Source organism: Naegleria fowleri (genome assembly GCF_008403515.1).
Source record: "Naegleria fowleri strain ATCC 30894 chromosome Unknown tig34, whole genome shotgun sequence".
NCBI classification, from domain to species: Eukaryota; Heterolobosea; class Eutetramitea; order Acrasida; family Naegleriidae; genus Naegleria; species Naegleria fowleri.
The window spans coordinates 213,492-229,374 of NW_025407966.1; the positions used below are offsets into that span (position 1 = coordinate 213,492).

The following is a 15,883-nucleotide window of genomic DNA, read 5'->3' on the forward strand; positions in this document are numbered from 1 at the left end:
ATTTGTGCAAATAGAAATAATATTTCTGAAGAATTAAAGTGAAATAAATATACAAAGATGTACATACATTCAAATTTCCATTTGGTTTCATATAAAATGACAGTCTGAATCACTAGAATCACTATTCGTTCATACAAGGTTGCGAAAAAAGTGAGAGTTGTTTATCACGTTTCTATTTATAAAACGTTTGAAGATGGATCATAGGCACCTCCTGCTCCACCTTCACTTGCTGTAGATATTTTGAGATACTTTTCAAAGTGCTTTTTTGCTACTCGTATATTCATATGAACAGCCTCGCTTTGGATAGATGTATCGCTCAAAATTACCATGATATATGTGTTTGGTGTGAATCCTTCAATGTATGCAGAGAATTGAGAATTCTTCACCTCCATGCTTTGGAATTGGGACTGAGCTTTGGAGCAGCTCAATTTGAATTGCTTAATAATGTTAGAAATTTTTTCAAAACGGTGTACATCTGGATGTTCGTTACTCGTGCTATGTGAAATGACGAGGAATGTTGCCCTTTCAAACAACACTACTTCATCAGCTCCACAAATCTTGGTAAAGTTATCCAAATTGGCCTCAATGCTCTGAATGTTTGGTATTAAACTATAGACGATGGTGCTCCATGCCTTGTAAAGTGTCTCATCCCAAATTGAAGTACGGAAACATGTAATCTTCATTGGAGCAGACAATTGTTTCAATTCTTGCTCTTTTTTACGGAATATTTTGTCACGTTGATCCTCAGGAACTAAATCCATTTTGTGAATGAGGCAAAATATTTTAGCATTCTTGGAATTTTGCATGATGGCCTCCAAACAGTCGTGATAGTATGCCAAGTCTTTTGTCAATTCCTTGCTCTCAATGTCAAAAACATAAATTAGCACTTCGACATTACGGAAAATGTGATCTCTCTGTGATTCTAAATAAGTTTCCATAAAAGCTTCCTGTCCTCCACAATCCCACAAATTCAACACGAGATTTCCAAGAAATTTTACGTGACTGTGTTCTACGTCGATTGTAGCTCCAAGACGCATCGTATCACGAGCAATGTAATTGGCAAAGATGATCGAACGCATGGAGGTTTTACCACTTCCACTCTAGTGGTTGTGTATTCAATGATGCATCACCACGAAATAAATTATTATTATTTTGGATTATAAATAGTATTTCAGTTCGGATCAGAAAGAGTAGTGGTAGTAATATAATTACAACCACCGACAAACGGGAATGGGACAAGACATTAAAAAACAATTCCGCAACGATGAATATGTCAGTTGATGGAAAACTTGTAGAAATTCAAAGAAGAAATCAACCAACCTTTCCCATCAACAAGACTTTCTTTTTCATTTTTTTTTTAATTTATTATAGTTGATCATAATCATTCCTTGCTTTGTGAGGTTAAGAAACTATTGATTTATTATTGGATGATAAGATCTATTCGTCATTCAATGTTCTTTAGTATTAATTAATTATTGAGTGATACAACAAATTCCGTAGGATGAAGAGGTGTGGTGTGAGCCCAATCCGATTCATTTGGCAACAATCCCATGAAATATAATTTCACCATTGACATTCCGAGAGCTACACACTGAAGAAGAATGTAAACAACTTTTGGAAGGAGTGTATTGATTTTACCTCCATCTTCTGAGTCAAAAGTTTGGAAGGCTATTTTGCGAACATGATGATGCGAATGAAGTTAAAATTCGGATGATTCCAATCACGCAACAGTGTGATAATAATTATTAATATGAAATTCCAATCATCATTACCATATAGTCGAGTACATTTTTCAATAATTTGACCAAATGGATCCGCAATTCTTTTTCGAATTGCAACAATTTTCACGTACCTTGTCCAACACCTAAAATTGCTTTCACTGGATTGATGATAGCCATCACTGTAAATATTATAGGGAAAATATTAATTTGATTTCCGATCATCCACAACAGAAAAGCGTTCATAAATAAATTACGGAATGGGCTTGTTGCAAACTCCCAACATTTCTTTTGTTTAAGATCGAGTTGTTGTTGTTTCTTTTCCGATAATGTTGAAGATGACGCGCTAGCAGTTGATGAGGTAGAAGTGATAGACTCAGCTCCGCTCACATAATTGAACGGTTTTTGTGCATCCGAAGCAGGAGATGGCAGCAAGGTAATTTTCCAATCCTTTTTACTTTGCATTTTTTTGAACATGTCGACAACACACATCCTTCCATTCACTAATGGACTCAATGAAATTGCAATGAGATATCAAACGAGCAATTAATTGAATGGATACCTTTACACGGAAGAGAACATGTTCTGCAAGTCTTTCATCAAATTTAAAGAAAATCAAATTTAAAGAAAAAAAAATGGTGCTGCAAAAAGCCCTGAAACAACAACACCAAATGACAAGCTTCGGAAACAATGAACGATGGAAAAGGCTCTTGATGTGTGTTGGGTACAGTGGAAGTGGAGTGAGTGGATCTCAATTTCAAAGAAATGTTTCTGTTGAGAAGAGTATGTTAAAAGTTACTAATTAAACAATTTGTAAGAGTGTTGTGGGAATTATGCCATGATGATGATGGATACTTGCCTGTCTATTGGGATATGAATTTGCAACAAACGTAAACCACAAAATAATTTTATTTCTTTTTTAAATTCTTTTATAGCCATTGAAGGAAAATTGTTGAAACACATGCATCAAGTTGGAATGTTAGGAGTTAAATCACTGTCAAGACAACAAGAAAGTGATTATGGAAAAAAACAAGAATTTTACACAAAACTTCATAGTACTATGGAATGGAACGCATCAAGTAGAACTGATAAAGGAGTACACGCTATTGCAAATTTCTTTTCTTGCAAAATTCCACCAACTGCTCCTAATATTAAGGCGAAGCTTTCGGACTGGAGGAGCGAGCTCAATAATTCATTTTCATCAGACGATATTCTACAAATATTTTACATGGATGTTTTAGAGGATAACGACGAATTTAATTGCAGACAACTTGGAATGTGGAGAACTTATGAGTACTTTATTCCTCAATATTGTCTAAAGGCCATGTATGAAGTTTGTCGAAAAAATCAAACCTTGCCAGCAAACACAAAGCAATCAAATGCACAAAGAAGGGGTGTCCAATCACAGCTTCCTGAAATTAACTTGGAACAAATTTGCACGAGATTTAACACTGTTTTTTCAAAGATGGAGGGATTCAGAAATTTTCAAAATTTCACAAGCACGTCATCGACACAGTCGAACAACTCAATCAAAGCAGAAGACGAAGAGGATCAAGATGATGAGCTATTTCAAGATTTATCTCTGTCAGATTCATTCGGACGACAATTTTACAGAACAGTTCTGCAATGTCATGCAAAGCCTCACACTCTCTCAGTGCCACATTTCAAGTTGTACTCTTCTTCAACTCCACCTCTATCAACAGTTGAAACTCTACGAGGAATTGTTATTAAGGTTACAGCTAGTGGATTTTTGTACCATCAAATTCGAAAAATGATTGGCCTGGCGATTTCACACTGGCTCCACCCGAAAGAAATCGATGAAGAATTTATTGATATTTCATTGTTTTCACAAGAAAGAATGTTTATTCCAACAGCACCAGGAGACTCACTCATTTTACTTCATACAGCATTAAAAGATCTCACTCTAGAAAAACAGATTTACAACAATTCTGGAAAGATACGACCAGAGTATATGGATATTTGTGCCAACAAGGAAATGGAAACATTCAGAACACACTCGCTCTATCCTCAAATCATGTTAGATACCTCAGCTTCATTTAAACATGTTCAGAATTATTTATTAACATTATCAAACACTAATGACAAAAAACAAGAGGAGAAAAAACCACTTCAACGATCATCATGGATTCAGCTAGCTCACGAATTAAAATTTTACCTGAAAGACTTGGTGGATCAAAAAGAAAGTGTGAAAAAGAGAGCTAAAAAACAGATTGACGAACAAAGAAGGAGAGAAGAATGGAAGAAAAGGGACGAACAGGAACAACGAGCTGCTAAAATTTCTACCATTTCTGAAAAAGCAAAAGTAGGTCTTGACAGCGAAGTCATTGATTTTTTACCAATTGGGTATCGCTTGCATTTCTATGTGAAATTTAGATGCTTACCTAATGAAGAACGAACCATCTCGGCACTGAATTGCTTGCAAGAAATGATTCGACTTGGCACCATTCCTCCCAAAGAAAATAACTTTCAAATACTGGACGAGATTGTGTTGAACAAATTCAAGGACTCTTTTCCCGTCGTTGTGTGAAATGAATTGTTGCTGTCGGTCTCTTTCAAAGATCATTTCTCAAATTGATTCTGAGGCATTTCAATTTACGAAATGAATCACTACCTCAACAAGATCTAAAAATAATGAAAAAAATACGTCGACTAGAGATCACTTTCAAGCAGCATCATGTTTCCAATCATTAAATCCTATTCCGATGTGAAAGATTGTATTGCAGGAAGAAAAGAGTTTGTCACTCAGATTGACGAAGGCTTCCGATTTATAAAATACAAGAGTATAGTTGAAAATACGTTTGTCGATCTCACCGAAATGAATAGTACGTGAATGATGTGTTGAAATCATTAATATCATCACGAGCCAACTTGAATATCTTTTAATCACAATCATGACAATGTACTACTATCATTGACTGTTTTCAAAATAATAATTTTATTAATACTACAGATTTAAGTGACAGGGAACGAACTATTCATCTCCTTCGTCGTGAATGTCGCGGAATTGTTTTTGATGCAGAAAATGATAAACTCATCTGTCGAAAATTTCACAAATTCTTCAATATTAATGAAAAACCGGAAAGTAATGTGGATCGTATTAATTGGAAGAGACCTTTCGTGGTGATTGAGAAAATGGATGGCTCTCTTGTGGCTCCAATTTACACAAAAAAGAAAACCAAAGATGTCTCAAATATTGCTTTCACTACAATGCTTGGATTGACAGCTATGGCTAAAAATCAAGTTCAAGGATATATTGATAAGAATTTACAACACAAAGGATTAAGAAAACAATTTCTAGATTTTTGCAAGCATTGTCTTGATCATGGAATGACATGTCTATTTGAATATATAAGCCCTCAAAATATTATTGTGATCAAGTATTTGGAAGAGAAATTAACATTGCTTGCAATTCGACATAATGAAACTGGACAGTATCTCTCATATTCAAAAATGAAGGATCTTTTACAAAAACATCCAGATTGGGAAAAGGTTGTGAATTTAGTGAGCTTGTGGAAAGATTTCCCACAGGGAACTGATGAACCTCACAAATTATTATCTGAAATTTACGAACAAAAAGGAGTCGAAGGATATGTCATTCGATTTGAAGATGGTGATTTTTACAAGGTCAAGACAAAATATTACATGTGTTTTCATGGAATTTCAGGTGGAGGCAGTGAATCAAGTGGTGGTGCAGCTGTGGCATTATCTGCAGAAAAAATTAGAGAACGACATCTTATTAAGGCAATTATGAATGATGTGATTGATGACATTATTAGTGGAGTGTATTGGACCTCTGAAATGAGACAGTCCATTTCAAAATATCGAATTGAGATCGAGGCAAGAACGTTGGAGAAATTTGAGGGAGAAGCATGGCCAATTCTTTTAAAAGCTATCCAAATGTCACAAAAAGGAGTTGGCAATGAGTCGTTGGCAAGTCGTGTTCTGAGCGGAAAAGTGGCCAATACTCCCACTGGAGATTTTGTGAAGGATATGATTTCCAAGTTGGCCAATTCTTCTTCGTCGTCCTCAAATTCATCCACAAAATCAAGTGACAAGGAAGAACGAGAAGAAGAAAGGCATGACAACAATTTCTCTCACAATCCCAATAGAGGCAATTTTTGGAGCGTTCTGCAAGAGGAAGAAGTTGAAGATGCTGAACAAGAAGCTACTCATGATGTAGTGAGTGATGCAGAAGAGGAGGACGAAGAAAAGAGAGAACAAATGTTATTGCCCTCACAATCAGCAAGTCTGCCAACACAAGCTTCAGAAATTTCATCAAAGAAGTCCTCCGTCGTTGAAGAAGCAGTTTCTCAACAAGCAGCTTCCTCATCTTCTACAAACCAAACATTATTTGACACGAGGAACATGAAATTTGCACCTATTCATCCTGGCAGCGCCTCAGATCTCTCAGCAGAACAACAATTAGAGAACCAAAAACAAGTTGCTTTTGAATGCTTCAAAATATTCTTACAAAATAAGATCTTCCAAGTGAATGATCCAAGTGCATTTGAAAGCAAAAAAGCAAAGAATTATGCTTGGCTTGGCGTTGATTTGAGTGTCATGGGTCAATTTTCGTTTGATGGCAAGTCAGGCTGTCTTGTGAAAAACTCTACCAGGAAAGTACTCTCTAAAAAGGATGAATCTGATGACTACGACTTTAGCAAGTCTTCCAACAAGAAGGGCTCAAAGAAAAAGAAGAAATAAAGTGTTCCAAAATGACTTGAATTCACACCAATCTAATTACTTCATCAATTTTCAACCATCAATTCAATTGGCAGTTCATTCTCTTCAGCGTTTGTGAAAATCAAGTTACTTTCAAGAATCTTTTGGCGGCTCTTAGACTGCAAAGTATTTGCATATGCTTAGACACGTGCGATGCAGATACTTTCCAATTTAAAGGACGTCAAAAGTGGATGCATGACGATGATACAGAACAAAATTATCGCAAAGAAACACAAAATTGATATTAATTGTACTTTCTCAGTGAGAAGATTAGCGTGTACATTCTTCATTCTCACCCATGGTCAGAAAGAACCCAATAACAAGTATCAGGCTTGGCAAAACACAATTTTCATCATATGAAAGTACAGTTTTCAAGTATTAAATTCCGAAGAAAGCATATTCATCGCCATTCCTTTCCGAGACAATTCTACTCTGTATCATCTTCTGAAGCCAATTCATTACGAAAGCAAAAAACAACAACGATGATCGTCATGTTCATCCTTTCATTTTTTAATACAACGAATGATGTCTCATAACGGAAAGATTCACCACTAACAAACTCGTTCATGGATTCACAGAAGGTCATGATATCGATATATTCACTTGAACCTTTCATTTCTCACTTCACTTCAAGAAGGATTCAAATTGTCTCTCGAAATCATCAAAGAAAGGCTTTTCTTGTTTTGAAAGACAACCGTTGCTGAATCATCGCACAGTTAAAAAATTCTAAAAAACCGTACTTCTTCTTCAGAAGCTTCGGACAACAACAACAGCCCTGTGCTCACTCCCATCCGTGGAGCAATCAATCTTTTGGGATTCTGTGCTTCTTTTACTCAAAATCATCATCCACGCTATACATCAACATCCCATCATTACCCGTTATTATTGGAACAGGCTGTTACACTTGTAAATTGAAATTATTGCCGATTTTTTCCAACGGGTGTAATATCCTGGATATTACAACAAAACCATCAACAAATATAACTATTCAAAACATTGAAATGGTTTGCCAGAGAAGTAACGGAGTGAGCCCAAAACTGGTCTCTCAAATTGAAACCAAGGTGGAGCAATTACGCGATATCTACAAGAATCAACAGTTCAAAACGGTCATCATGTCTAATTACACCCACACCATCTTTTATCATGATCCCAAAATCCTACTTTCCAACAATCAAACAATGAATTCATCCCCTTCCTTCTCTTCCAACAACCAAAATGGAACACCGATCAATACCACTCCTACACAACCTATTGCAATTGTTAATCATCAACATTCAGCATCGAATGGCTCTGGATCTCCACCTCCCATCATCTCTCCAATTAAAAAAACACAACATGGTTCAAATCCAAGTTTGGTTGCATACTCACCCAAAGACACCATGTCTGCAACAAATTTAACATCACAAATTGGAGTATCTGCCTCCCATCTTACCACTTCCACGAGCCAGTCATCACATTCACCAACAACAGACGGACCCCCTAATATGGGTATTGGCTTTGTGGTAGGATCAGTTGAAGACCTAGCACAGAGACTTCGACAATATTTGGAAAGCGTAGAAAATTTTGTAAAACTTTTTTCAGAAGATGAGACCCAGCAATTTATTAATCAAGGAATTTATCACATACGGGGATGTAGTGGTCTTTTACCTGGAGGAAGTAATAATATCAGTTGTATTAGCAACAATGGTGGAGTTTTGACGCCCACATCGATGTCGAATTGTTCAGTTGGTTCTCCCACACTTATTTGCAGTATTTTTGTAAAGACAGACATAACGTGTGCCATTTTCACTGACGTGTATGAGCAAGACGCTATTGGAATTACAGAGGATTTGGACAATGAGATTTTAGAAATTGTAGAACAATTACAATTATTACTCAAGAGCACAATCGAGAAAGAAAAAACAGTAGCAAAGAAAAAGTAGAAAAAATTGGTCTTGAAGGCGTCACTTCATTGCCTTCTTCATGGAGATTACTTGAACGAAATTATTTATTTGACCCGAAACATTCACTAATCGAGATGTGAATTGACTACTACTGAGCTAATTATTCGATTGCTAGGTTACCAACAATAATAATTGCAACAGTTTTTGCCACAAGACTCACCCAGAATAATTGATTACTCTTTCGAAAGAACAACCATATGGACAACAGATTATTCAACCAATAAATACATGCTTGGCAAGCATAAGGTGTGTGGTACAAGACACTGAAATGAAATTGTGCGTCAAATTTTGCGAGTACGAAGGTGCAACAGAGACGGCTGTCACCTGTCAGTTCCCAAAAACAAAAAAATACAAGTTGTCTTTGTGGGACTTGTGTTTGAAGCCAACTTTAACAACAGGCAAACTGTCTTGATCTACATCAAAACCACATCATCAAAGCACCACAACACAACCTCTAACATTTATTGACACTTCTGATTTCAAGTCACTCTTTCCGCAACCTCAACAATAATTTTCGAAAATGGATGAAGACAACAACAACAATCACTCCAATTCCTTCATGAAAACCACCACAACCATTCATGACGAAACCAAAAAACGTTGGTACGACTATATTCACTCCAATCACGTCTGTTCCTGTATCTTTCTTCTCTTCTCTTTGGTGAGTATTGCCTTCATCATTGCCTTTTTGGTGCCCATGTGGCAATTCGCTCCCATCTCCACCGAATGTACGTTGCTTTCCAAGTCGTTGAATGCCTCGTTCATTGGTTCCGATGAGAAGGCGACTTTCCGTAAATTTCGAGCAGAATTTACGGTGAGTTATACGGTCAATACGGCAATAAGTGGAAACTCGAAACAAGAAATTGTATCGACGCTGTATGGACCCTCTGCCGATTCGTGGTGGAATACGAGAGAGGCTGGTTATGTACTCTCTTCGGCCATACGGAATGAGTTTTATCAGTCGTATCGGGTAGGACAGAAATTTGAGTGCTTTTATTCGAGTTCGGATGTGAATGCTGTTGTGTTGGAATATGATCCGAGATTGAATGGATTGATTGCCATTCCGGTGGCTTTGATCTTGTTGAGTTTGTGGATTTGTGTTCATCCCGAGATTGAGAAATATATTCGATCTAAATATCAACAGCGACAATCTTTGAAACAATATATGGAATTATCTCAGATGGAAGAGACTTATAGCAAGGAAATGGCTGAGAAAGTTGCCAGTGATCTCTTCTTTGATGATACCGTAGGTGCCTATCGAAGAATTGGTACTGGAGAAATTGTACAGCCAGCCGCTGAGACGGATCATCTCGATGGTGATGATGAATATGAATTGATTGAGGAAGAAATTGAAGTGATTGGTAAATTCTTTGGACAAAATGTTGAAGAACAAGGAAGATTCATCACGAAGAGTGAACAGATGGAACGAGAGGCATCAGAGAATAATGAAAAGAATATTAAGATTGTCTCTAGTTCGAGTGTGCAAGAAGAAAGTGAGACAAAACAAGAGGATCAAAGTGGAAAGGGTTTTTCAACCTCTATTCAAGAGGCCACACCTAAACCACCACAACCTCAACATACCTTGCTTGTGTTGGATTCAGATTCTGAGGATGATGACGACTATGACGATTAGAAAAATTTCAGCTTTTGATCTGACCTTTCAACGAGACTACGTTATAAAAAACATGAATTTTTTATTAATAGGCCATGAGTCATATATACTACAAGGAAGAATGACATTACTTTAAAGGTATTATAATCTAATTACTGATCTCAATCAAATTACTTTTGTAATCTACAAATTATTTTTACCTCTTTATCAAAACATTTCGTAATCATTTCTGGTCGTCACTGAAAATCAATCCCTCCTGGCGAGCTTGTGGACGATTCTTTCACAAAAACAAAATGTCTCTCCAACAATCAGGAGTATTATTCTCGAAACATGACCATGAGCCTTATTCACTATTTCCAGGCTCATGGTCATGAATTTTAAAAATCTTAACTATTGAATTTAAAAGTGTTTATGAAATTAAACAAACAAACCTTTTTCTATTTGAATTTTACTTAGGGACGTCTTGACAGTTAGGACAAGATCGACAATAATTCTATGATAACAGTCTTCAGTGAAATTCAAACATTACAAATGTAATCCCGTGTAGTCCAATGGTTAGGATACCTGGCTTTCACCCAGGAGGTCCGGGTTCGATTCCCGGCATGGGAGCTAATAATTTTTCATTCGAATGGTTGTTCAAAATACGGAGAGATCTTTTTTGAAGGTTATCGATGATTATCATTCTCTCCTCACACTTGGATAATCACCATCTCTTGATAATATTACCAACAAGAATTAGAAAGATTTCTTTTCACTCTCAGTTCATACCGCATACTTTTTTGAATATTAAATATCAATGATCGAAAAAGAGATTTTTATTTATTGAAAAGCTCAAAAATTCACTCTCTCTTTGACAGTTCTCTCAAGAATTTAACCCTTCTTGAAAATGGGCTCTAAAAAGCAAAAACATTTGGTGGTGGGGTTTCGTTGCTGTTAGCTCCCTTCTCAAGATCTTTTCATTCTTTCATTATCTCATCATAAACCATTGAGGCACTCTTTACACGCCCTTTGCGAAGTTTCGAAATCATAAAGGGCGTGACGACAAGAGGAACGTCATCATCAAAGACTTCATATTGATGTTCGTTCTTTCTTTTTTTTGATTACGAGAGACACTTGTTGGATCCAGAGCCATCAATGATGCATGACCATTTATCGATCTTTGACGAAGGTTTCACATTCACGTTCATGAAGCAAGACTCTCCAAGTTGAATCTTCTTTCGAACTTATATTTTGTTGAACGATGTCAATTCCGAATGCTTACTTCAAACATTCCACTTGGGTGATTCTATAATGACATTTCAAGAAACCAAATTTCTTCATTTCATTTCACAATCCATTTCGAAACCATTTAATAAAGGGACTGATTGAATTTCTTCATAACCATATTCCTGACATGCATCCCGTCCATCTTCAAGAAAGAGAAAACCTTCGTTTAATTTTCACCTTAACACTATAGAGATGATCTGCACTCCAGTCATGATTGTCAAAGATCTCTGACCGGTTGAATACCCAATATTAAACTTTTAAAGTTACCATGAGGCTCCTTGAAAGTGAATAGATGTCTACTCAGCAGAAACAACATCAACATGATAGATGTTGAAATGTTCTTTTAAAAGACCTTTGGTACTTGTGATTCACACACTCATTGTTGAATTTAATAAGTTACAAAATTGTGATCTAAACGGTGATTCGTTTAATTTCAAGATCAATTCTTTCACACAGGTACTCTTAAATGTTATTCTTGATCGATACAATCTCGTGCGAATGTCAGTTGTCAGCAAGTGACTAGAATTTTAATTGTCAGAAGCTGTGTGAGAAATCAAACTTCTCAATTGATTAATGACATTAAATTGAGCCTTGATCTTGGCATTATGTTTCTTTCTCAATTCTCTGGCCTTCTTCCATGACTCCTTCAATCTCTTAAAGTTCAACCTTTCATTCTTCAACAATTCCTTGAACTGAGCGAGTTTAGTCTCAGCTTCTCGTAATGTCTTGTTCTCTTCATCTGAAGATGTCTCTGTGACTTGTTCTGTAATAACTTTTTCACTCTTTTCAATATACTTTTTGTAAATCATTCTTGCTCGTCGATAAGTTCGTTTCTTTTCAATCAATGATCGACGCAAACTTTTCACTCGAATTCGAATTTCCTTGTACTTTCTTGACATTTGTTTCAAAAGTCTTCTCAAACGTTTTTCGACTCGATTCAAATGAGAACGAATGGCTTGAGCGTCTTGTTGAGAGACCATCACCACCGATTTGTTGTTGTTTTTAATATTAATTCCATACTTTTTGAAGAGACGAATGAGAGTGGATTTAAATAGTTTTCTATGACGACGTGTTGTTGTTATTCGTTTCGTAGAAGTAGTGGTTGTGGTGGTTGTGGCGGAGGAGGATTTTGAGTTGTTGTTGTTATTTTCTTCAGCATTGACAGTTGCCACAAGTTGTAAAGTGGTCAAACTAATGACCAACAACAACAACAAAAAGAAAATCACCACTGAAAGCTTGTTGTTCATCATCGGGAAAATTGAAGAGACTGACTCTCAGTGAAGAAGAGGACGACGATGAAAAGGCTGTTGTTGTTATTTGCCCTTGCTGTTTGGAAATTCGAATTTTTTTTTACGATGTTGCGACAGGTGAAGGATACGATCTGGGTCATTGTACGGAGAAGGCACTTTTCTTTTTCATCTGAAATCACCACATCAGAAAGAGCTCAGAACTGTTTTCCTTGAGTACGTTTGCATCTGCCGATCTAACCTTCTCGAATGAATTAATTATTTGCTCAAGATTTTAAGGCTTGTTTCATTCTTAATTATTAAGAATAATAAAAAAAAGAGAGGACGTGATTGACAATGAAACGTCCTGAGAGGGCCTTCATCCAGCTTCCTGGATTCATCCTTAGAAGAAAGCATGGATCGTCTTGTTGAATTGTTGTTGAACAAAATTGTTCAATCAGCAGAACCTCTGTTGAAGAGAGAGAGAAGGAAATTTGATTCACTCCGAAACACTACATACTCTCGTTTGAAGAAGAGAACGAACGAAATTAAAGAATGAAACTCGAGTATTCTCTTGAGAAAAAGATTTCATCGTTCTGTATAAAACAATGATCCTTTCATCCTTCAACATCCACCACTAGTCTGTCCAGACAATTATTATTATTGAACCGTTGAAAACCACCACGTTGCTTGCTCCGATCGAAGATTTCACACCCAAATTGGTCTTGAATTCATTGGCTCATCACCCAAATTGATCTTGAATTCATTGGCTCATCATCCTTCTCCTTCTCACACAACCTTCTCCGCTTTGCTCTCACTCATCATCCAACAACAACCAAACACACACCAAAAAATGCCACAACTTCACTCTGCGAATTTTCCAGTCACCGATGACGGACGTACTTATCACTTGGACCTGGGCAAGGGAATGATTGCGAATAGGATTATAACGGTCGGTGATCTTGCTCGTGCTGAAAAGTATGCTAAATTTTTGGATACTGATTGTGAGATTACTCGCCATCAGTCTGCTCGAGGCTTTTATACAGTAACGGGCAAGTATAAAGGAACTCCAGTTTCGATCATTGGCATTGGAATGGGATATCCAATGATGGATTTCATGATGAGAGAGGCTTTGTTTTGTTTTCCAGCCGGCTCAACTGTAGCCATTTTGAGATTGGGTACTTGCGGAACGCCTGATGAATCTGTTGAAACTGGTGATTTTGTGATTGCAGAAGATTCAATTTCTGTGTATCGTAACCCTGATTATTTTACTTTGAAGATTGAAGGACAAAGTACTGAAGGTGTACAACCATACAATTTTACTCTTCCTGTCAAGTCCAATTCCCATTTTCAAGATGAACTTGAAAAAGCATTCAAACAACTCGAGCTCCCATTCCATCGTGGAAGAAATGCATCAGGAGATTCATTCTACAGTAGTCAAGGAAGAAGAGATGACAATTTTGATGATGACAATGAATATATTGAAGGAAAATTGCAGACATTGGGCGTGAAAGCAATCGAAATGGAATCTTTCCATTTGCTCGATTTGGCCCGTTGCTCGAAGACCATCTCCGTCAAGGCTTGTGCCGCTACTCTCGTATTAGCTCAACGAGTTAAAAATGTATTCATTGATGTAAATTTGAAACATAGCAGAGAAGAACTCATGGGCAAAGTTGGCCTTGAGGCTATTGTCAACTTGCAATTGTAGACTATGTCTTGTTGTCGTTATTGTTCGATCATCATGAATAACTAAAAAAATAAAACAATTTGATATGTAAAGGGAATTTATTTTAGTTTGTTCAAAGAATTATTATTATTTGAATTGTTGATCGAAATTTCTTGAAATCAACTGGAAATAATTATTTACATAGAATAAATGTTCCAAGAGAAGGTGGTTGTGCCATACTTTTGATGTTCGTCATCCTCAAAATTATCGAAATGCATACTTCTTTTTTCTGTTTTGGCTTTCTCTGTATCTTCTGTATGCTTCACGCAAATGCTTAGGCTCGATGGGTGTATTCAAATTGTCTCCCCATTCTTTCTGTATTGCTTTTGCCAATTCTACCATTTCTCCCACAAAAACTTTGGCAACACCTGCAATAATAATTTCTGCATGCTTGTTTGCAGTGACATTGGAAGATCCACTAATTAATCTTTTCACTACAGGTTTAAATGTACTCCGAATGAAGCATTCATATCTTTCGTATTGAGGATGATCCGCACTAGAAAGCTGTGCAATTAGTCTTCTTTCTTTTCACTCTCCCGTTTTTCCTTTAATTTTCGTAGTCTTCGCTTTCTTTTTTTGATTGATGATGCCATTGAAGCTGACACCCCCAAATTTGCAATTTCTTCGTCATCATCTTCAGGACCAAGATACATGTCATTTCTTCTCATCATATCACCTCCGTATTCATCTTCGCTAATTTCACTTCCTCCACTTTCACTTCTTGATTCATCATCATCTTCATACTTTTGTCTGTTAATTTCATTATTATTTGATCGAAAATTATCTTCGTCATCGGAGCGATTGTATCGCAAGGCTGTTGTTCCCAAATCTTGGGCAGAGAATGTTGAAGGCAAGGAAAATGAACTCATTTTTTTTATAAGCGAAAGTTCAAGTAATTTGATCTGCAATATTCTTTAAAACAAAGTTGAATACCTTACATTCGTTAAATTTAATACTTTCAACCAGGATATTTAGATTTCGTTTCGAAATTTATGTCGTCTGTGGTTCAACTCGAATAATTATAACGAAAATACATATGAATTTTTGATTTTTCTCTTTTTTTATTGTTTTTTGTGCATTTTCATGAACAACCAATTACTCTTGTTGAGGTGAAGAGGCCAATCTGATCTTCTCATATCTCTTATCATCAATGGCCTTCTTCATGATGCCAAGTGGTGAAAAGTCCTCACCTTCCAACACTGCCTTCATGATGCTTGGTGAGAATCCACCAATCATGGCTACTCCTTGTTCATGGGCGTCATTGGAGACAAAATCTCTAGAACTACCATTCACGTTCCAAAAGACAATTCTTGGAATGTCATAACCAGATTGCTTGTACAAATTCTTCATGTAATCAAAGTTAGCCATGCTTGATCCTGCTGCACTATCAAACTGCATGTCACTAATAACATAAATCGTGGTTGGCATTTCTTCTTGAGTAAGTTTGTTCTTCTTTGCCTCGTTGAGAATCATTTCAAACACCTTGTAAAAGTTGGTGCTCATACCCCATGGCATACGCATAATTTCTTGGACTTTGTCATGAAGAGTGGTCGATGTGATATTGATGAGTTGAGGATCCTCATGGAAGGTAATTAATCGACCCTTAAATGGAGGCATGCTTAGGTGTGAAACGAGTAAACCAATACTGA

At 36.6% G+C, this 15,883-nt stretch overlaps 10 protein-coding genes across 10 annotated transcripts; 5 read left to right on the plus strand and 5 right to left on the minus strand.

Annotated features, from left to right (window-relative positions):
* Positions 1–176: 176 nt before the first annotated feature.
* FDP41_003411 (uncharacterized protein) lies at positions 177–1,350 on the minus strand (the record flags this gene model as incomplete). Its single annotated transcript, XM_044706713.1, has 2 exons — positions 177–1,100; positions 1,321–1,350. 2 exons carry the CDS (start codon positions 1,348–1,350, stop codon positions 177–179), a joined length of 954 nt encoding a protein of 317 aa, XP_044562132.1.
* Positions 1,351–1,468: 118 nt separating this feature from the next.
* Positions 1,469–2,183, minus strand: FDP41_003412 (uncharacterized protein; the record flags this gene model as incomplete). Its single annotated transcript, XM_044706714.1, has 2 exons — positions 1,469–1,668; positions 1,853–2,183. The coding sequence occupies 2 exons, from the start codon at positions 2,181–2,183 to the stop codon at positions 1,469–1,471; spliced, it is 531 nt and encodes a 176-aa protein (XP_044562133.1).
* A 170-nt stretch (positions 2,184–2,353) lies between these two features.
* Positions 2,354–4,266, plus strand: FDP41_003413 (uncharacterized protein; the record flags this gene model as incomplete). The annotated part of the gene is made up of 2 exons (XM_044706715.1): positions 2,354–2,501; positions 2,654–4,266. The coding sequence occupies 2 exons, from the start codon at positions 2,354–2,356 to the stop codon at positions 4,264–4,266; spliced, it is 1,761 nt and encodes a 586-aa protein (XP_044562134.1).
* A 147-nt stretch (positions 4,267–4,413) lies between these two features.
* Positions 4,414–6,443, plus strand: FDP41_003414 (uncharacterized protein; the record flags this gene model as incomplete). The annotated part of the gene is made up of 2 exons (XM_044706716.1): positions 4,414–4,561; positions 4,690–6,443. The coding sequence occupies 2 exons, from the start codon at positions 4,414–4,416 to the stop codon at positions 6,441–6,443; spliced, it is 1,902 nt and encodes a 633-aa protein (XP_044562135.1).
* Positions 6,444–7,462: 1,019 nt separating this feature from the next.
* On the plus strand, positions 7,463–8,383 carry FDP41_003415 (uncharacterized protein; the record flags this gene model as incomplete). Its single annotated transcript, XM_044706717.1, has 1 exon — positions 7,463–8,383. One exon carries the CDS (start codon positions 7,463–7,465, stop codon positions 8,381–8,383), a length of 921 nt encoding a protein of 306 aa, XP_044562136.1.
* A 541-nt stretch (positions 8,384–8,924) lies between these two features.
* Positions 8,925–10,037, plus strand: FDP41_003416 (uncharacterized protein; the record flags this gene model as incomplete). The annotated part of the gene is made up of 1 exon (XM_044706718.1): positions 8,925–10,037. The coding sequence occupies one exon, from the start codon at positions 8,925–8,927 to the stop codon at positions 10,035–10,037; it is 1,113 nt and encodes a 370-aa protein (XP_044562137.1).
* Positions 10,038–11,809: 1,772 nt separating this feature from the next.
* On the minus strand, positions 11,810–12,532 carry FDP41_003417 (uncharacterized protein; the record flags this gene model as incomplete). Its single annotated transcript, XM_044706719.1, has 1 exon — positions 11,810–12,532. One exon carries the CDS (start codon positions 12,530–12,532, stop codon positions 11,810–11,812), a length of 723 nt encoding a protein of 240 aa, XP_044562138.1.
* Positions 12,533–13,361: 829 nt separating this feature from the next.
* Positions 13,362–14,216, plus strand: FDP41_003418 (uncharacterized protein; the record flags this gene model as incomplete). Its single annotated transcript, XM_044706720.1, has 1 exon — positions 13,362–14,216. One exon carries the CDS (start codon positions 13,362–13,364, stop codon positions 14,214–14,216), a length of 855 nt encoding a protein of 284 aa, XP_044562139.1.
* Positions 14,217–14,746: 530 nt separating this feature from the next.
* On the minus strand, positions 14,747–15,103 carry FDP41_003419 (uncharacterized protein; the record flags this gene model as incomplete). The annotated part of the gene is made up of 1 exon (XM_044706721.1): positions 14,747–15,103. The coding sequence occupies one exon, from the start codon at positions 15,101–15,103 to the stop codon at positions 14,747–14,749; it is 357 nt and encodes a 118-aa protein (XP_044562140.1).
* A 226-nt stretch (positions 15,104–15,329) lies between these two features.
* FDP41_003420 (uncharacterized protein) lies at positions 15,330–15,851 on the minus strand (the record flags this gene model as incomplete). Its single annotated transcript, XM_044706723.1, has 1 exon — positions 15,330–15,851. One exon carries the CDS (start codon positions 15,849–15,851, stop codon positions 15,330–15,332), a length of 522 nt encoding a protein of 173 aa, XP_044562141.1.
* Positions 15,852–15,883: the final 32 nt, after the last annotated feature.